This window comes from Nerophis ophidion, linkage group LG10 (assembly GCF_033978795.1).
Source record: "Nerophis ophidion isolate RoL-2023_Sa linkage group LG10, RoL_Noph_v1.0, whole genome shotgun sequence".
NCBI classification, from domain to species: Eukaryota; Metazoa; Chordata; class Actinopteri; order Syngnathiformes; family Syngnathidae; genus Nerophis; species Nerophis ophidion.
Window position 1 is genome coordinate 52,661,897 of NC_084620.1, and position 21,566 is coordinate 52,683,462.

General features: G+C 38.4%; 1 protein-coding gene across 7 annotated transcripts in view; it reads left to right on the top strand.

The window, feature by feature from the left end:
• Nucleotides 1-21,566, top strand: part of sox5 (SRY-box transcription factor 5) — a 258,081-nt gene that overhangs the window by 199,619 nt on the left and 36,896 nt on the right. For 5 of the 7 annotated variants that reach the window (XM_061914079.1, XM_061914080.1, XM_061914081.1 and 2 more), the window contains one exon: nt 15,530-15,713. In XM_061914079.1, coding sequence (XP_061770063.1) covers nt 15,530-15,713 — 184 coding nt within the window. The remainder of the gene's footprint in view (nt 1-15,529; nt 15,714-21,566) is intronic. The other 2 variants (XM_061914082.1, XM_061914083.1) reach the window with 1 other exon arrangement.

A 21,566-nucleotide genomic window follows, 5' to 3' on the forward strand; every position in this document is an offset into this window, starting at 1 on the left:
GTAGTTGTCCTTAAAACAGTTATCTTAGTGTAGTTGTCCTAAAAACAGTAGCCTTGTGTAAATGTTTTAAAAACAGTAGCTTTGTGTAGTTGTCCTAAAAACGGTGGCTTTATGTAGTTGTCCTAAAAACAGTAGCTTTGTGTTGTCGTCCTAAAAACAGTAGCTTCGTGTAGTTGTCCTAAAAACAGTAGCTTTGTGTAGTTGTCCTAAAAACTGTAGCTTAGTGTAGTTGTCCTAAAAACAGTAGCTTTGTGTAGTTGTCCAAAAAACAGTAACTTAGTGTAGTTGTCCTAAAAACAGTAGCTTTGTGTAGTTGTCTTAAAAACAGTAGCTTTGTGTAGTTGTCCTAAAAACAGTAGCTTTGTGTAGTTTTCCTAAAAACAGTAGCTTTGTGTAGTTGTCCTAAAAACAGTAGCTTAGTGTAGTTGTCCTAAAAACAGTAACTTAGTGTATTCGTCCTAAAAACTGTAGCTTAGTGTAGTTGTCCTAAAAACTGTAGTTTTGTGTAGTTGTCCCAAAAACTGTAGCTTTGTGTAGTTCTCATAAAAACTGTAGCTTAGTGTAGTTGTTTTAAAAACAGTATCTTAGTGTAGTTGTCCTAAAAACAGTAGCTTAGTGTAGTTGTCCTAAAAACAGTAGCTTTGTGTAGTTGTCCTAAAAACAGTAGCTTTGTGTATTCGTCCTAAAAACAGGTGCTTTGTGTAGTTGTCCTAAAAACAGCAGCTTTGTGTATTTGTCCTAAAAACTGTAGCTTTGTGTAGTTGTCCTAAAAACAGTAGCATAGTGTAGTTGTCCTAAAAACAGTAGCTTTGTGTAGTTGTCCTACAAACAGTAGCTTTGTGTAGTTGTCCTAAAAACAGTAGCTTTGTGTAGATGTTTTTAAAACAGTAGCTTTGTGTAGTTGTCTTAAAAACAGTAGCTTAGTGTAGTTGTTCTAAAAACTGTAGCTTTGTGTATTTGTCCTAAAAACAGTAGCTTTGTGTAGTTGTCCTAAAAACAGTAGCTTTGTGTAGTTGTCCTAAAAACAGTAACTTCGTGTAGTTGTCCTAAAAACAGTAGCTTTGTGTAGATGTTTTAAAAACAGTAGCTTTGTGTAGTTGTCCTAAAAACTGTAGCTTTGTGTAGTTGTCCTAAAAACAGTAGCTTTGTGTAGTTGTTTTAAAAACAGTAGCTTTGTGTAGTTGTCCTAAAAACAGTAGCTTTGTGTAGTTGTCCTAAAAACAGTAGCTTTGTGTAGTTTTCCTAAAAACAGTAGCGTTGTGTAGTTTTCCTAAAAACAGTAGTTTTGTGTGGTTGTCCTAAAAACAGTAGCTTTGTGTAGTTGTCCTAAAAACAGTAGCTTTGTGTAGTTGTCCTGAAAACTGTAGCTTTGTGTAGTTGTCCTAAAAACGGTAGCTTTGTGTAGTTTTCCTAAAAACAGTAGCTTTGTGTAGTTTTCCTAAAAACAGTAGCTTTGTGTAGTTGTCCTAAAAACAGTAGCTTTGTGTAGTTGTCCTAAAAACAGTAGCTTTTTGGAGTTGTCCTAAAAGTGTCCTAAAAGTGTGGAACTAAATGAAGAAGAAGGCCACTTTGTCCCGCACATTCCTTCTCCAAATGTAATTTATTTCAATAAAAAAAAAAAACCCACTGGGATTTTTGTGTGTGTTGATTTTGGTGAATGGAACAGCCCCAACATTCAATTAGTTCTTTTTTTTGGCGCTCCCCCGCAGTTCAGTGAAAATTGGCTGATTGTGATTGTATTACAGCCACATGCTGTAAATCATATCAAGAATTACAGACTCAATTATAAGCAGACTTTTTGCAATCATCGGAGGAAAATCTGTTGGCTTTTCTTTTTTTTTTTTTCCCCTCCAGTCGTACGACACACAATAAATGTTGTGTACAATGCGCATGGATGTCCTCCCCCTCTTTGTTTGGAGTTTGCCTCTTTTTCTTTTCTTCTGTTGACCCTCCTCTTCCTTATCAAACAATCCTCTTCCTTATCAAACAATCCTCTTCCCTCTGCAAACCAAAGAAGCGCAGCAGCATTATTGCTATTTGGGCCATTTTCTCGGCTGGTTGGCCAATGGTGGCTCAGGAAATCTCAGTGGAACTCAATGAATATGTGGTCAGCATGTAGGACCCCCCACCATCCATCCATCCATCCATCCATCCATCCACACACTTTTTGACATTTTAGTAAGAAACACGCTCACATTTTCCAGAGTGACAATTATCAATTACAGCATAACATAAACAATATGCAATATTTTCCCTAAAAATATTTCAAAGTTAAATTTTTAATGACATTATTTTGAGCCTTAAATAGGTCTAAAATTCATAACATCATTGATTTGAAGTCACTATTATTTTTTTGAGCAATTAAAATTCATAAAAAAAATATCCCACTAAAATTCTTGAGGACCAAAAAGGGTCTCAGTCATAAAAATGTTAAAAATAAGTCATATATATTTATGACATTATTTATTTATTTTTAAAATATTTTTTTATTCAACACTTACAATACATCTCTAGATCAACTTGAGGTCTATCTGTAGACATAACGTAATAATAAAGCACTTTTATGCCCTTTTATTATGGTAAAAACAACAAATATACAATATTTCCCCCAAAATAGCATTTTTTATTCTTTTTTTAAAAGTATTTTTGTTTTCTTTATGTCCTTTAAAAAAAAAAAAATACAAAAAAAGTAATGGGTGTTTGGGGACCGATTAGTACTGGGCCGCAAAATAATTTTTAATTAATTTTTATTTATTTTTTTTAATTAAAATGTTTAGTTTTTTTATTAAATCAATATAAAAAAACACAAGACACTTACAATTAGTGCACCAACCCAAAAAACCTCGCTTTTTCATGACAAAAAAAACTAACAACAAAACTATTGTCTCTATACATGTTTTACTATTATATCTATATATGTTTTACCATTATCTCTATACATAGTTTACTGTTATCTCTACACATGTTTGACAATTATCTCTATACATGTTTTAGTATTATCACCATACATGTTTGACAATTATCTCAATACAAATTTTACTATTATAGCCATAAATGTTTTACTATTATCTCTATACATGTTTGACAATTATCTCGATACAAAATTGTACTATTATATCAATACATGTTTTACTATTATCTCTAGACATGTTTTACTATTATCTCCATACATGTTTGACAATTATCTCTATACATGTTTTACTATTATCTCCATATGTATTTGACAAATATCTCGATACATGTTTTACTATTATCTATATACCTGTTTTACTATTATCTCTATACATGTTTTACTATTATTGCTATACATGTTTGAAAATGATCTCTATACAAATTTTACTCTTATAGCCATAAATGTTTTACTATTATCTCTATACATGTTTGACAATTATCTCTATACAAATTTTACTATTATATCCATACATGTTTAACAATTATCTCTATACATGTTTTACTATTATCGCCATACATGTTTGACAACTATCTCTATACAAATTTTACTATTATATCCATACATGTTTTATTATTATCTCCATACATGTTTGACAATTATCTCTACACATGTTTTAGTATTTTCGCCATACATGTTTGACAATTATCTCTACACAAATTTTACTATTATCGCCATACATGTTTGACAATTATCTCTATACTTGTTTTACTATAATCTCCATATATGTTATACTTTTATCTTTACACATGTTTTACTATTATCTCTATACACGTTTTACTATTATCACTACAAATGTTTGACAATTATTTCTATACACATTTTACTATTATAGCCATAAATGTTTCACTATTATCTCTATACATGTTTGACAGTTATCACTATACAAATTGTACTACTATATCATACATGTTTTACTCTTATCTCTATACATGTTTTACTATTATCTCCATACATGTTTGACAATTATCTCTATACAAATGTTACTATTATCGCCATGCAGGTTTGACAATTATCTCCATACATGTTTTACTATAATCTCTATACATGTTTTAGTATTATCGCCATACATTTTGACAATTATCTCCATACAAATTTTACTATTATACCCATACATGTTTGACAATTATCTCCATACATGTTTGACAATTATCTCTATACAAATTTTACTATAATCTCCATACATGTTTGACAATTATCTCTATACATGTTTTAGTATTATCGCCATACATGTTTGACAATTATCTCTACAATTTTTACTATTATATCCATACATGTTTTACTATTATCTCCATACATGTTTGACAATTACCTCTATACATGTTTTACTATTATCGCCATAAATGTTTGACAATTATCTATATACAAATTTTACTATTATATCCATACATGTTTTACTATTATCTCTATACATGGTTGACAATTATCTCCATACATGTTTGAAAATTATCTCTATACATATTTTAGTATTATCGCCATACATGTTTGACAAATATCTTTATACACGTTTTGCTATTATCTCTATACATATTTTACTATTATCGCTACACATGTTTGACAATTATTTCTATACCAATTTTACTATTATCTCCATACATGTTTTACCATTATCTCTATACAAATTTTACTATTATATCCATACATTTTTGAAAATTATCTCCATACATGTTTTACTATTATCTCCATACATGTTTGACAATTACCTCTATACATGTTTTACTATTATCGCCATAAATGTTTGACAATTATCTATATACAAATTTTACTATTATATCCATACATGTTTTACTATTATCTCTATACATGGTTGACAATTATCTCCATACATGTTTGAAAATTATCTCTATACATGTTTTAGTATTATTGCCATACATGTTTTGACAAATATCTTTATACACGTTTTACTATTATCTCTATACATATTTTACTATTATCGCTACACATGTTTGACAATTATTTCTATACAAGTGTTACTATTATCTCCATACATGTTTTACCATTATCTCTTTACAAATTTTACTATTATATCTATAAATTTTTGAAAATTATCTCCATACATGTTTGACAATTATCTCTATACATGTTTTAGTATTATCGCTGTACATGTTTAAAAATTATCTCTTAACAAATTTTACTATTATCTTTATACATGTTTGACAATTATCTCTATACATGTTTTGCTATAATCTCCATATATGTTTTACTATTCTCTCTATACACATTTTACTATTATCACTACACATGTTTGACAATTATTTCTATACACATTTTACTATTATAGCCATAAATGTTTCACTATTATCTCTATACATGTTTGACAGTTATCACTATACAAATTGTACTACTATATCATACATGTTTTACTCTTATCTCTATACATGTTTTACTATTATCTCCATACATGTTTGACAATTATCTCTATACAAATGTTACTATTATCGCCATACAGGTTTGACAATTATCTCCATACATGTTTTACTATAATCTCTATACATGTTTTAGTATTATTGCCATACATTTTTGACAATTATCTCCATACAAATTTTACTATTATACCCATACATGTTTGACAATTATCTCCATACATGTTTGACAATTATCTCTATACATCTTTTAGTACTATCGCCATACATGTTTGACAATTATCTCTATACATGTTTTAATATTATCGCCATACATGTTTGACAATTATCTCTACAATTTTTACTATTATATCCATACATGTTTTACTATTATCTCCATACATGTTTGACAATTACCTCTATACATGTTTTACTATTATCACCATAAATGTTTGACAATTATTTATATACAAATTTTACTATTATATCCATACATGTTTTACTATTATCTCTATACATGGTTGACAATTATCTCCATACATGTTTGACAATTATCTCTATACATGTTTTAGTATTATCGCCATACTTGTTTGACAAATATCTTTATACACGTTTTACTATTATCTCTATACATATTTTACTATTATCGCTACACATGTTTGACAATTATTTCTATACAAATTGTACTATTATCTCCATACATGTTTTACCATTATCTCTATACATGTTTTACTATTATCTCCATACATGTTTGACGATTATCTCTATACATGTTTTAGCATTATCTCCATACATGTTTGACAATTATCTCTATACAAATTTTACTATTATATCCATACATGTTTGACAATTATCGCCACACATGTTTGACAATTATTTCTATACAAATTATACTATTATATCCATACATGTTTTACTATTATCCCTATACAAATTTTACTATTATATCCATACATGTTTTACTATTATCTCTATACAAATTTTACTATTACATCCATACATGTTTTACTATTATCCCTATACAAATTTTACTATCATATCCATGCATGTTTTACTAATATCTCTATCCATGTTTGACAATTACCTCTATACCTGTTTGAGTATTATCTCCATACATGTTTGAGTATTATCCGTATGTATGTTTGAGTGGATGTTGAGCTGGGATGCGGGAGTTGTAATTTCCCAGCAGTCAGTGAAGGGGTGTTGTTGACAAGCGGGCAAGGCAGGGTGAGTCCCTGGCTGTGTGCACACCATCAGCACCACAAACATGATTAGCATATATATGGACTTGGGCTGACCCCGGTGTGCTGAGGAGCAGTAATAACCTCCCCCGCCCAGCCGGAGGGGCCGGCTGACATGTGCGTGGACCCCGGCGGGCCCCGCGGAGCCCGAATGGCCAAGTGGCCGCCGTGCTCGCCGCTCGCCGCCTCTGTCATCCTCTCTGGTGGCGCTCTCGGGGTGAGTGACATGTATATTTCAGAGGTGTGCGTCCCCTGTGGGTCGCTCTCTGCTCTCAAGTCATTTGCAGACCCTCTGCTCACATCTGTTTGGACTCAGGCACACATCGCTTAAGTGCTCTACCCTCGGGTGACACACACACACACACACTTTAATGTTGAGGGAGGACACACAAATCAGTGCAGCATACATGCCACCTGCTGGGATGTACAGTACGACATTGTTGTCTTCATAGGATTATGCTGACAAAGTGACAAAGTACAAAAGCCCAAAAGCGGTGAAGTTGTCACCTTGTCTAAACGGTAAATAAAAAGAGAATACAACAAATCCGTTTCAACTTGTATTCAATTGAATAGACTGCAAAGACAAGACATTTCATCTTCACACGGACAAACTTTGGTATATGTTGCGAAATATGCGCTCATTTGTTTCAAAAAAAGCTGGCACAAGTGGCAAAAAAGACTGTGTCAAGAATTAGTTTGTTTTCCCAACGCAAAGGGAAATTGGCACGAGCCAGACGTGAATGTGAGTACATTTCTATTTGTATACCTTGACACCTCCGATTTCGGGAGGTGGGGGGGCATGGTCGGGGGTAGGGTGGAGGCGTGGTTGGGGGCGAGGTTTGGGCGGGGGGCGAGGTTAAGAGGGGAGGAGTATAATTCACCAAGTCGAGTATTTCATATATATATATATATATATATATATATATATATATTTTTTTTTTTTTTTTTCCCCCTTAGCCTCAGTCTGGACCCCCTTTCCAGGGGCCCAGGCTTAGACTGATTTTTTTTAATTTTATTTTAATCTTCTATTTTTTTCTCCCATTGCCCCCCACTTGTTTACCTATATCTCATTTTTTTTCTAAGGGGAGCTGGAAGCCGGCAGACCCGTCAGCGATCCTGTTCTGTCTCCCTGTAGTGTTTGTCTGATCTTGAATGGGATTGTGCTGAAAATTTTCATTTTCCTGAAGGAACTCTCCTGAAGGAAAAAATAAAGTACTATCTAATCTAATCTAATCTAATCTAATCTAATAAATATATATACATATATATGTATGAAATACTCAACTTTCGGTGAATTCTAGCTATATATTTTTATTAAATTATATAAATAAATAAAATAAATAGTTGAATTTCAGACAGCACCTATAATAAAACAGTAATAAAACACAGTTGTTCTACTAACTGTACTGTGCTTGCTGGTTACTAAAAAAAACAACAACAACTCTTACCTTTCACTATTTGAGTAACCTTTGTTCTGCCATTTGCGTACTGGCGAGAGTCACTTGCCGTCAGGTGCTCAACACCACGTAAATCGTTGGCCAATCAAAAAGCAACCCCATAAAGCTATAGCCAACATTCACCAGGAGATGGCAACAGACAACATAGAATCACTCTAGTACAGTCGGCATCGCCATGGCTGTAACTTCCTCGTTCTTCTGCTTCGCCTCCTTGTATGTGCAGTTTTTTATCAAAATCCCTAGATTCTCGTAATTTTTTGCAGAATTTCCCTCGATTAGGAGGTACTGCCTTTGACGGCCTTTACAACACGTCCAATCAGCTTACCAGCCCAGTCACATGTCGTACAAGGCTTCTGCTGACACACGCAAGCGATTGCAAGGCATACTTGTTCAACAACCATACAGGTTACACTGAGGGTTGTGATACAAACAACTTTAACACTCTTACTAATATGCGCCACACTGTGAACCCACACCAAACAAGAATGACACATTTTGGGAGAACATCGGCACTGTAACACAACATAAACACAAAAGAACAAATACCCAGAATCCCATGCATCCCACTAGAACAGGGGCGGGGAACCTTTTTAGCTGAGAGAGCCATACAAGCCAAATATTTTTAAAAGTATTTCCGTGAGAGCGATATCCTTTTTTTTTTAACACTGAATACAACTATATACATACATGTTTAAGAAAGACCAACATTTTTAGAGTATAATAAGTCTCTTATTGTTTTTAATAACATTGTACCAATGTTAGCCTCAGAATAACGATGCTATTCTGAGGCTAACCAAAAATAAATAAAATACTTCTTACCATTAATGCGACTTCTTGAACAGGTGCGGTAGGAACCGGATGGATGGATGAGAATGCATGAGAATGTTTTATATTTTGAACGTTATTTTTGACACGGTGATTACCAGCAGAATTATTCATTACTTATCGTGTTAAGCAATGTCAGCTAAGATTTATCTGACAGTCAGGTGAAGTCATCAAAAGAGCCATAGGTTCCCTACCCCTGTACTAGCACCAAATCCCCCCACCCCCTTTGTGCGTTGGTTGAGGTGTAGGGGGCGGGGTTTGGTGCTAATGTAAGAGTAGGGATGCATGGAATTCTGGGTATTTGTTCTTTTCTGTTTATGTTGTGTTACAGTGCCGATGTTCTCCCGAAATGTGTTTGTCTTGCTTGTTTGGTGCGGGTTCACAGTGTGGCGCATATTAGTAAGAGTGTTAAAGTTGTTTATATTACACCCCCCAGTGTAACCTGTATGGCTGATAACTAAGTATGCCTTAGTCATCAGCCACACACACACACACACACACACACACACACACACACACACACACACACACACACACACACACTTGCAGCATCCCTCTGGCTCTGGCTGTCACTCAGCATGTTTTCGGTCTCCAAGCTTGCGACTGTTTTCATCAGCCAAGAGAGACACAAAAGCAATTGTATTAATTCAACATTTCAGGCCTTTCAGAAGCTTTATAGGCTCACAAACACACACACACACACACACGAACAAGTCCAAGCCTCTCAGCTCGACTGTCTGAACTAATTCCTCCACAGTGGCACAATGCGGGTTGGCCACCTTCCCACCGTGGGATTTGTCTTGGCTGAGGGAGGAAATTCCCTCCCGGAGTACAAGAGGCATTATCTGTTTGTACAAGAGGCATTATCTATTTGTAATAAATAATCAAAGGCATTCCCAGCCAAAGCCTCCGTAATATGGGTCAGGATTGAGAAGATCCTTCTTCACTTCTTCTTCTCTCCTCTATTCTCTCCTCCGGGCCCATTGTCTCACTGGAGGCATCTTTGGGGGTCTCTGAGACCCCCCTAATGAAGGACAATCCGGTTAGGCCTCGGCGCACACACACACACACACACACTTCCAAAGTGGTGCTCACACACATGCAGGGGCTTAATTGGAAGGGCTTAATTGAGTTGTGAGGGGCTCATAAGGCTTAGTACGACTCAAGGAGTGGGAATGGGTGGAAGTCGTCCTTAATGAGTGGCGATATCACACACACACACACACACACACACACACACACACACACACACAGACACACACACACACACACACACACACATACAGTAGAATCCAATCGTGGACTCTGCCTAAGCAGCAATTAGACTAATGACCGAGAAATAATGTCTCTGTTCCCTGATTTCAATATAACTACACAACCCCCCCCCAAAAAAGTACAAACCCTGTTTCTATACGAGTTAGTAATTTGCGTTAAATGTAAATATAAACGGAATACGATGATTTGCAAACCCTTTTCAACCCATATTTAATTGAATGCACTACAAAGACAAGATATTTGATGTTCAAACTCAGAAACTTTGTTTATTTTTTTACAAATGACTTACGATTTCATGGCTTCAATACGTGCCTAAGTAGTTGGGAAAGGGCATGTTCACCACTCTGTTACGTCACCTTTTCTTTTAACAACACTCAATAAACGTTTGGGAACTGAGGAAACTATTTGTTGAAGCTTTGAAAGTGGAATTCTTTCCCATTCTTGTTTTATGTAGAGCAGGGGTGTCAAACTCAAATACAGAGTGGGCCAAAATTTAAAACCGAACAAAGCTGCGGGCCGAGGTTGAACAAATGAACCTTTGAATAGGGACCCAAACCAGTTTTGCATCGAATATTGAACGAGCAAGGCTTATATAACTTTATAGTGACATGCAAAATCGAGTTTCAAATAATAATAATAATAATAATAATAAAAAAATGAGTGAAGTGAACTATATTTATATAGCGCTTTTTCTCTAGTGACTCAAAGCGCTTTACATAGTGAAACCCAATATCTAAGTTACATTTCAAACCAGTGTGGGTGGCACTGGGAGCAGGTGGGTAAAGTGTCTTGCCCAATGACATAACGGCAGTGACTAGGACGGCGGAAGCGGGGATCGAACCTGCAACCCTCAAGTTGCTGGCACGGCCGCTCTACCAACCGAGCTATACCACCCCAATATCAATGGCATATCAAATAAAATTTAAATAAAAATTGAATGCCTCTTTTCAGGGGTGGGGTTGAGGTGGACGGGGTTTGGTGATAGCGGAGGGTGTATATTGTAGCGTCCCGGAAGAGTTAGTGCTGCAAGGCGTTCTGGGTATGTGTTCTGTTGTGTTACGGTGCGGATGTTCTCCCGAAATGTGTCATTCTTGTTTGGTGTGGGTTCACAGTGTGGCGCATATTTGTAACAGTGTTAAAGTTATTTATACGGCCACCCTCAGTGTGACCTGTATGGCTGTTGTCCAAGTATGCCTTGCGTTCACGTGTGTGTGTGTGTATAAGCCGCATATATAATGTATAGAGGAAAAGCGGACGTGGAGACAGGTTGTAGAGAACGCCAAAGGCAGTGCCTTTAAAGCCCATCCCAAATATTGTTGTCCGGGATGAAATTCGGGAGGGGCACTGAACTTCGGGAGTCTCCCGGGAAAATCGAGAGGGTTGGCAAGTAAGAGTGTTAGCGGTGAATGCGGTGTTAAAGCGGCGGGCCAGCTCGAATGTTAATTTGATATTGCCTCAAGGGCCAAGTGAAATTACACTATAAATTACAATAAAAAAAGTAGAATTGGTGGAATTGATCGGTACGAGCACGTCTAATGAAGAAGGGATTCGCCAACAATGCCGAAGACAAACTTGTTTAGATCTCGTCAATGGAGTCAGTTTTTATAGCGGTGATGTCTGTCAAGGCTCATTGAACTCTTTCAAATTGCGGCTTTCCTCTCTTGCGTGTCCCAGATGGAGTGAGGGGTTCCCCAGCTTCCTTTCATAGCAGGAAAACAACACTTTTAAATACTCTGATCACTGCGTGACTTCTCCGAAAATAATACTCATTCATTTTCGTGCTTAACCACGACTCAAAGTAAACGTACATGTGTTGTTTTTCTATCCATCCATCCATTCGTCCATCCATCTATCAATCCATCGTCTCCCCCTTTGGGTCGCAGGGATACCCAGACTCTCCTCTCCCCAGTCACTTGGTCCAGCTCTTCCCTGGGGATCCTGAGGCGTTCCCAGGCCAGCCGGGAGACATAGTCTTCCCAGCATGTCCTGGGTCTTCCCCATGTTCTCCTACCGGTTGGACGTACCCTAAACACCTCCCTAGGGAAGCGTTCGGGTGGCAACCTGACCAGATGCACGAACCACCTCATCTGGCTCCTCTCCATGAAGAGGAGCAGCGGCTTTACTTTGAGCTCCTCCCGGTTGACAGAGCTTCTCACCCTATCTCTAAGGGTGGCAAGTCTCTCCCTTTGGGCCGCTTGTACCCGTGATCTTGTCCTTTCGGTCATGACCCAAAGCTCATGACCACAGGTGAGGATGGGAACGTAGATCGACCGCTAAATATAGAGCTTTGCATTTCGGCTTAGCTCCTTCTTCACCACAAGGGATCGATACAGCGTCCGCATTACTGAAGACGCCGCACTGATCCGCCTGTCGACCTCGCCATCCACTCTTCCCTCACTCGGGAGCAAGACTCCAAGGCTCTGAACTCCACCACTTGGGGCAAGATCTCCCCCTCAACCCGGAGATGGCACTCCACCCTTTTCCGGGTGAGAACCAAGAACTCGGACTTGGAGGTGCTGATTCCCATCCCAGTCGCTTCATAATAGGCTGCGAGCCGACCCAGTGAGAGCTGAAAATCTTGGCCAGATGAAGCCAACAGGACCACATCATCTGCAAAAAGTAGAGACCTAATCCTGCAGCCACCAAACGCCCTGACTGTTTTTTTTCCCCAAAAAATAACGCTAACATACTACTAAATGCTACATGCTTTGATTATTAAAGTGCCACTCTGTAGTTACGTGAACACACCAACTTGTACCAGGTGGTGGTGTTAAAAGTCATGTTTGATGGTCTCCAATCGCTATCCCCATTGTTAGCGTCATAACCCAACTTCCTTTGGCTTTACTTTCATGTTAAAAATGAGAAAAATCTCATAAAATATTTTTTTTTTACCTGAAACAACCATGACAACGATTGTGGCAGTTAATAATGCCGCACGTTTGTGCCATGTTTTGAACTTTTTTAAGAAAAGAACACGACTTTAGCACAGTTTCGCTATCAGTGTAAGTAAGCTATTCAGAGTGTATTCTGTATAAAAAAAATGGTTGACTTGGATTTTCCTTCAGATAAATTCTAACAAATGGAAACTCTGATCATTGCTCCCAATAAAATGATCCCTCTGATCAAGAAGTCCCCAGGCGGTCTGGGAGCATCTCTTAAAAACAGTTTTAGAAACCTTGGTTTGGTCAGTCAATGTCACGTAGGGTCAGTCAATTCAACTGACCAAATTTCTCTTAAGTGAGACATTTATAGTTAAAATGGGATCTGGAAATGATCGTTCCCATGTTCATCTGGTCTCACATCGATTATTGTCATTCTCTTTTCACTTGTTTCAACATGACGAGTCTAAAGAGCCTTCAGACTGTGCAGACTCCTAATTGATCCACCCAGAACATTCTATCCAGTGTTCATTGGCTCCCAGTCAAATCTTACATTTAGTTTATGACTTTAATCCCGACTTTCACTGCGTTGCAGGTTGGGGCCCCTGAGCTGATTGCTGATTTGGGGCCCCTGAGTCTAAAGAGCCTTCAGATTGTGCAGACTCCTAACTGGCGCACCCAGAACATTTTATCCAGTGTTCATTGGCTCCCAGTCAAATCTTGCATAGAGTTTATGACTTTAATCCCGACTTTCACTGTGTTGCCTGTTGGGGCCCCTGAGCTGATCGCTGATTTGGGGCCCCTGAATCCAAAGAGCCTTCATACTGTGCAGACTTCTAACTGTTGCACCCAGAAAATTCTATCCAGTCTTCATTGGCTCCCAGTCAAATCTTGCATAGAGTTTATGACTTTAATCCCGACTTTCACTGTGTTGCCTGTTGGGGCCCCTGAGCTGATTGCTGATTTGAGGCCCCTGAGTCTAAAGAGCCTTCAGACCTTGCCGACTCCCAACTGGTGCACCCAGAACATTCTATCCAGTGTTCATTGGCTCCCAGTCAAATCTTGCACAGAGTTTATGACTTTAATCCCGACTTTCCGTGCTTTGCATGTTGGGGCCCTGAGCTGATCGCTGATTTGAGGCCCCTGAGTACAAATATCCTTCAGACTGTGCAGATTCCTAACTGGTTTACCCAGAACATTCTATCCAGTGTTCATTGGCTCCCAGTCAAATCTTGCGTAGAGTATGACTTTAGACTTTCCGTGTGTTACATGTTGGGCCCCTGAGCTGATCGCTGATTTGAGGCCCCTGTGTCGAAACAGCCTTCAGACCGTGCAGACTCCTAACTGGTGCACCCAGAAAATTCTATCCAGTGTTCATTGGCTCCCAATCAAATCTTACATTTAGTTTATGACTTTAATCCCGACTTTCACTGCGTTGCAGGTTGGGGCCCCTGAGCTGATCGCTGATTTGGGGCCCCTGAGTCTAAAGAGCCTTCAGACTGTGCAGACTCCTAACTGGCGCACCCAGAACATTCTATCCAGTGTTCATTGGCTCCCAGTCAAATCTTGCATAGAGTTTAAGACTTAAATCCTGACTTTCCGTGCGTTGCAGGTTGGGGCCCCTGAGCTGATCGCTGATTTGGGGCCCCTGTGTCTAAAGAGCCTTCAGACTGTGCAGACTCCTAACTGGTGCATCCAGAACATTCTATCCAGTCTTCATTGGGTCCCAGTCAAATCTTACATAGAGTTTTTTTACTTTAATCCCGACTTTCTGTGCGTTGCATCGCTGATTTGTAGGGTGCAGCCTTCCGTCTTCAGGCCGGGGTCTCCTAAAGAGCCCCAAAACCAGTTATTAAACCCTTACAGACTGTGACCCCCAAACTACGTACACAAGTCCCTTTGTGAGCTTGACTGTGTTGAGTCTTTCAAAAAACATTTGAACACAATCTTTTTTTGATCACTTGAATGATATTGTTGCTCAAATTCACCACTTTGTGAAAAGTAAATGAAATATACTTACTTTGGGGCGTTGTTGCCATGGCAGGAAACGAGTGGTGTTACGAGGGCTTGTTTACATGCGGGCCCCTTGTTGTTGTTGTTGCTTTTGAGTGAAAGCCGGCCTTCGTTAAGATTGACGAGCGTATAAAATAAAGGACCTTTAAGAAGGAGCACATTAAATGTGATGGATTGGATGCAAGGGGGCAGGGGGGTTGGGGGTCTTACACTGTCCCATTGTTGGAGCAGACGTCCGATTTCTTGCTCGGTTTGTGTGGAAATTGTGTTTTTTCCAGTGCATGTAGTCATGCATGTCCGCCCGGTCTGAAGGAGGGTCTTTAACTTTGCATGTAAGTGTCAGTGGTGTGGTGATGAGCTGTGTGGGCAGTGGCATGCACCCCTACATCTGTCCAGCCAGGCTTGCCTTACATCGCTGTGCATGGGCTCCGTTTTGGGAGGTTTTTTTTTGTTTGTTTTGTTGCTCCCCTGCAGCGAGGAGACTCGTCTCTCGCTTCCAACGGTAAAAGTCACAGCGGGCGAAACTGTGCTGTTTTGGTTTTTGCAGGACAGTGAGGGTGCACAGCCTCTGAACCTGTCGGCCAAGCCTAAGGCATCCGAGAGCAAGTCACCCAACTCCCCCCCAACTTCCCCACAGGTCCCCGCTGCTGCCGCCGCCAAGCTGGGACCCCTGAAGCACAGCGTCGCCCCCTCCAGCATCGGAGGACCCCCGGCCAGAGTCACCTCAATAGGTATGTGGACTCACTCCTTGGAGCGCATCGTAGTCATGCGGACACATGGGGACGGTTTGTGGACGCAAACACAAACACAAACACAAATAGGAGTACATTTGTCATAAACATGAACTTTACTCTGTTGCCTGTGCTATTGTGAAGTGAATTATATTTATATAGCGCTTTTTCTCTAGTGACTTAAAGCGCTTTACATAGTAAAACCCAATATCAAATTTTTACATTTAAACCAGTGTGGGTGGCACTGAGAGCAGGTGGGTAAAGTGTCTTGCCCAAAGACACAACGGCAGTGACTAGGATGGCGGAAGCGGGGATTGAACCTGCAACCCTCAACCTATACCGCCTATTAAAACAACAACTTTTTTGACTCCATCGGGCTAAAAGCATTTGGAAAGCCGACTGCATGTTAATTAAGAATAAATGTACACTATTCATATATAATAATAATAATAATAACAATAATAAAAAAAAATTCTAAAAGCACTTTACATTAAGCAAACAACCTCAAAGTGCTACAGTCCATTTAACAAAAACAAAACAACAACGCTACAACCACAAATAGCTTCCCTGAACATGTAAAATAAATAGCAAAAAAATAAAAATTAGAACAGTCTAATAGCTAGAACTAGCACTTATATATCTGAAAAAAGCTTTTTTCTTTTTTTTTAAAGAAGGGTTTTTAAGCCTTTTTTAAAATCATCCACAGTCTGAGGTGCCTTCAGGTGGTCAGGGAGAGCGTTCCAACAGACTGGGAGCAGAAATCCCGTTTTCTCATATATAGGAGCTTTGTCCTCGGAGGTTGGAGGAGGTTAGCCAGTTCGGAGTGGAGGTGTGGTGTAAATGATTTGGGGGTGAGCATTTCTTTGAGGCAGAAGGCGGCATTTCCAGGGAAGCACTGGTGGGTTAGTAGGGAGACTTTGTATTCGATCCTGAGTGGAACAGGAAGCCAGTGAAAGGATTTGAGATATAGAGCTGAGATAGGCTCCGGCGCCTCCCGCGACCCTGAAGGGAATACGCGGCAGAAAATGAATGGATGGATAATAGATATGTCATTAATATAAGTGGATAATAAAAGTATGTGAAATTTTGACTAATACGCAATCAATCAGAATTATCAAACAGGTAAAATGTGCCAAACATGGGTGATAGTATCGCATTTTTCCCATCATGCATTGTGATGGTTTTATTGGGTGTCATTCTGAATATTTGATGTTGTGGTCATGTGTGTTGAGTTTTTGTGTTGGCTGCATTTTTTTTTTTTTTTGGAGTGCCATTAGTAGGGAAGGTTGTTTGAATTGGGTCATACAAGTAGGTGCTGTGCATTATCCCACTATTGTGTTGTTTTTTTTAATGTACAATGACAATAAAAGCCTATATATATATTTACTTCAAAACACAATTCATGGTCATTGCCTTGATTTACTCACATTTTCCACGAGATTATGACACATTTGCAGCAAACAGAGTGTCAGATATATAATTGTAATTTGTCGTGGGCCAAACAGTAGATGCGGGATTGGTCAACGGGCTGCAGTTTGGACACGCCTGGTTTAAAAATTACAATAATTTGCAAATCATTTTCAACCCATATTCAGTTGAATATGCTACAAAGACAACATATTTTTTTTTTGTTGCAAATAATCATTAACTTTAGAATTTGATGCCAGCAACACGTGAAAAAGAAGTTGGTGAAAGGTGGCTATAAAAACTGATAAAGTTGAGGGATGCTCATCAAACTTTTATATGGAACATCCCACAGGTGTGCAGGCTAATTGGGAACAGGTGCGTGCCATGATTGGGTATAAAAGCAGCTTCCATGAAATGCTAAGTAATTCACAAACAAGGACGGGGCGAGGGTCACCAATTTGTAAGCAAATTGTTGAACAGTTTTAGAACAACATTTCTCCATGAGCTATTGCAAGGAGTTTAGGGATTTTACCATCTACTGTCCGTAAAATCATCAAAAGGTTCAGAGAATGTGGTGAAATCACTACACGTAAGCGATGATATTACGGACCGTTGATCCCTCAGGCGGTACTGCATCAAAAACCGACATCAGTGTGTAAATGATATCACCACATGGGCTCAGGATCACTTCATAAAACCACTGTCAGTAACTACAGTTTGTCGCTACATCTGTAAGTGCAAGTTAAATCTCTGCTTGCAAAGCCACACCCATTTATCAACAACACCCTGAAACGCCGCCGGTTTCGCTGGGCCCGAGCTCATATAAGATGGACTAATGCAAAGTGGAAAAGTGTTCTGTGGTCTGACGAGTCCACATTTCAAATTATATTTGGAAACTGTGGACGTGGTGTCCTCCAGAACAAAGAGGAAAATAATCATCCGGATTGTTATAGGTGCAAAGTTGAAAAGCCAGCATCTGTGATGGTATGGGGGTGAATTAGTGCCCAAGGCATGGGTAACTTACACATCTGTGAAGGCACCATTAATGCTGAAAGGTCCATACAGGTTTTGGAGCAACATATGTTGTCATCCAAGCAACGTTGTCATGGACGCCCCTGCTTATTTCAGCAAGACAATGCCAAGCCACGTGTTACAACAGCGTGGTTTGGTATTAAAATAGAGCGGGTACTTTCCAGTCCAGACCTGTCTCCCATCGAAAATGTGTGGCGCATTATGAAGAGTAAAACACGACAGCGGAGACCCCGGACTGTTGGACGACTGAAGCTCTACATAAAACAAGAATGGGAAAGAATTCCACTTTCAAAGCTTCAACAATTAGTTTCCTAAGTTCCCAAACGTTTATTGAGTGTTGTTAAAAGAAAAGGTGATGTAACACAGTGGTGAACATGCCCTTTCCCAACTACTTTGGCACGTGTTGCAGCCATGAAATTCTAAGTTAATGATTATTGGCAAAAAAAAAAATAAGTTTATGAGTTTGAACATCAAATATGTTGCCTTTGTAGCATATTCAACTGAATATGGGTTGAAAAGGATTTGCAAATCATTGTATTCCGTTTATATTTACATCTAAACACCATTTCCCAACTCATATGGAAACGGGGTTTGTACTTTTCATTTTCATGAACACATTTGGAGGTGTTGAAATCACAAATGCTAATCAGCCGCATGTCAATGGTAAAACCAATGTATATTAGCATCGAGCTAGCTCCTTTATAGAAAAGTGGAGCCTTGGTGTTTGTTTGGACTCACTTTGTTGGCTTTGAAGATGGCAACATCAGCTAGACCAGGAGTCACCAACGCAGTGCCCGCGGGCACCAGGTCGCCCGTAAGGACCAGATGAGTCGCCCGCTGGCCAGTTCTAAAAATAGCTCAAATAGCAGCACTTACCAGTGAGGTGCCTCTATTTTTTTTTATTTTGTTTATTTACTAGCAAGCTGGTTTCGCTTTGCTCGACATTTTAAATTCTAAGAGAGACAAAACTCAAATAGAATTTGAAAATCCAAGAAAATATTTCAAAGACTTGGTCTTCACTTGTTTAAATAAATTCACTTAATTTTTTTACTTTGCTTCTTAAAACTTTCAGAAAGACAATTTTAGAGAAAAGTACAACCTTAAAAATTATTTTAGGGTTTCTAAACACATATACCTTTTTACGTTTTAAATCCCTTCCTCTTCTTTCCTGACAATTTAAATCAATGTTCAAGTAAATTTATATATTTTTATTGTAAAGAATAATAAATAGATTTTAATTTTATTATTCATTTTAGCTTCTGTTTTTTCGACAAAGAATATTTGTGAAACATTTCTTCAAATTTATGATTAAAATTAAAACAAAATATTCCGACAAATCTAGAAAATCTGAAGAACCAAATTTAAATCTTATTTCAAAGTCGTTTGAATTTCTTTTAAAATTTTTGTTCTGGAAAATGTAGAAGTGAAGTGAATTATTTTTATATAGTGCTTTTCTCAAGTGACTCAAAGCGCTTTACATAGTGACACCCAATATCTAAGTTACATTTAAACCAGTGTGGGTGGCACTGGGAGCTGGTGGGTAAAGTGTCTTGCCCAAGGACACAACGGCAGTGACTAGGATGGCACAAGCGGGAATCGAACCTGCAACCCTCAAGTTGCTGGCACGGCCACTCTACCAACCGAGCTATATAGAAGAAATAATGATTTGTCTTTTTTAGAAATATAGCTTGGTCCAATTTGTTATATGTTCTAACAAAGTGCAGATTGGATTTTAACCTATTTAAAACATGTCATCAAAATTCAAAAATTAATCTTAATCAGGAAAAATGACTAATGATGTTCCCTAAATTATTATTTTTTTTTTTTCAAAAAGTTTCGAATTAGCTGGTTTCTAGTCTCTTCTTTTTTTTCGGTTGAATTTTGAATTTTAAAGAGTCGAAATTGAAGATGAACTATGTTTCAAAATTTTATTTTTTCGTGTTTTCTCCTCTTTTAAACCGTTCAATTAAGTGTTTTTTTTCATAATTTATTCTCTACAAAAAAAACCTTCTGTAGAAGGAAAAAAAAATGTACAACGGAATGACAGACAGAAATACCCATTATTTTTTTTATTAGGGTCCGCCAGGCCCATTGCAAAAGGACTCCACAGGAGTTCTTTGCAATGGGCCTGGCGGACCCTATTGAAACTGCTGTGTTTTATTATTATTATTATCATTCTTTATTCCGCACCTACGCGCTGTAATTTGACGCCCTTAACATGCTTCAAAACTCACCAAATTTGACACACACGTCGGTCCGGCATGCCTTCCCAACTTATTAAGCAACCAAACCCCATAAATCAAAATTGCGCGCTCGCGCCCCCTAGGAAAAAAAAAACAGACTGCTTGTAACTTCCGTTAGGAATGTCGTAGAGACATGAAACAAAAACCTCTATAGACCTACATTTCAAATTAAATCTTCTATACCTAAAATCAACAGAAATTTTGCAAAAACTCATTCAAAGCAAAATTTTCGCAAAAAATGCTATTTTTGCCTCTTTGAGCTGTAATTTGACCCCGTTAAAATGCTTCAAAACTCACCAAACTTGGCACACACATCAGTAATGGCGACCCCCTTAAAATGCTTCAAAGTGCAAGTTATAGTTCTACTATGCAAAGCGAAAGCCATTTATCAACAACATCCAGAAACGCCGATCTGTAATTTGACCCTCTTAACATGCTTCAAAACACACCACATTTTACACACACATCAGGACTGGCAAAAATTGCCATCTAATAAAAAATCAAACCCCTTAAGTCAAAATTGCCCCCTAGGAAAAACCCCTGACAAAACTGCTTGTAACTTCTGTTAGGAATGTCGTACAGACATGAAACAAAAAACCTCTATATAGGTCTGACTAAGACCAGGGCTTGAGTTGCGGCGGCAACAGCCAAAGCGGACCCGACCAACGCTGCTTGCAGCTGTAATTATTATCTGTTTCTATGTATATTTATTGTGAGAAATCATTAAGATGATCAGTGTTTCCACAAAGATAAAAATCATTCATTATTAATAATAAGATAGAGTCAAAGTTGAGCAAATTGGCTATTTCTGGCAATTTATTTAAGTGTGTATCAAACTGGTAGCCCTTCGCATTAATCAGTACCCAAGAAGTAGCTCTTGGTTTCAAAATGGTTGGTGACCCCTGAGCTAGAGGTAGTTGGAGGCAAGCAAAGTACCGTACAACCTGAATCGGACCGGCAAGATTCAGTCGGTGCCAAAAAAAAGTACCTGTTTTCCAAAAGTGGAATGTTGAATGATGTGAATGAAGGTGCTGACTTCCTGACAATGTGCATGCTTAAATGGAGCATTCCAGGATGAAGGAAGCTCTTGGCTCTGGCGACGGAAATAGCACTTTGCCATTGTTGCCAGGCCCATAATCATACCCGACCATATGCAGACACACACACACAC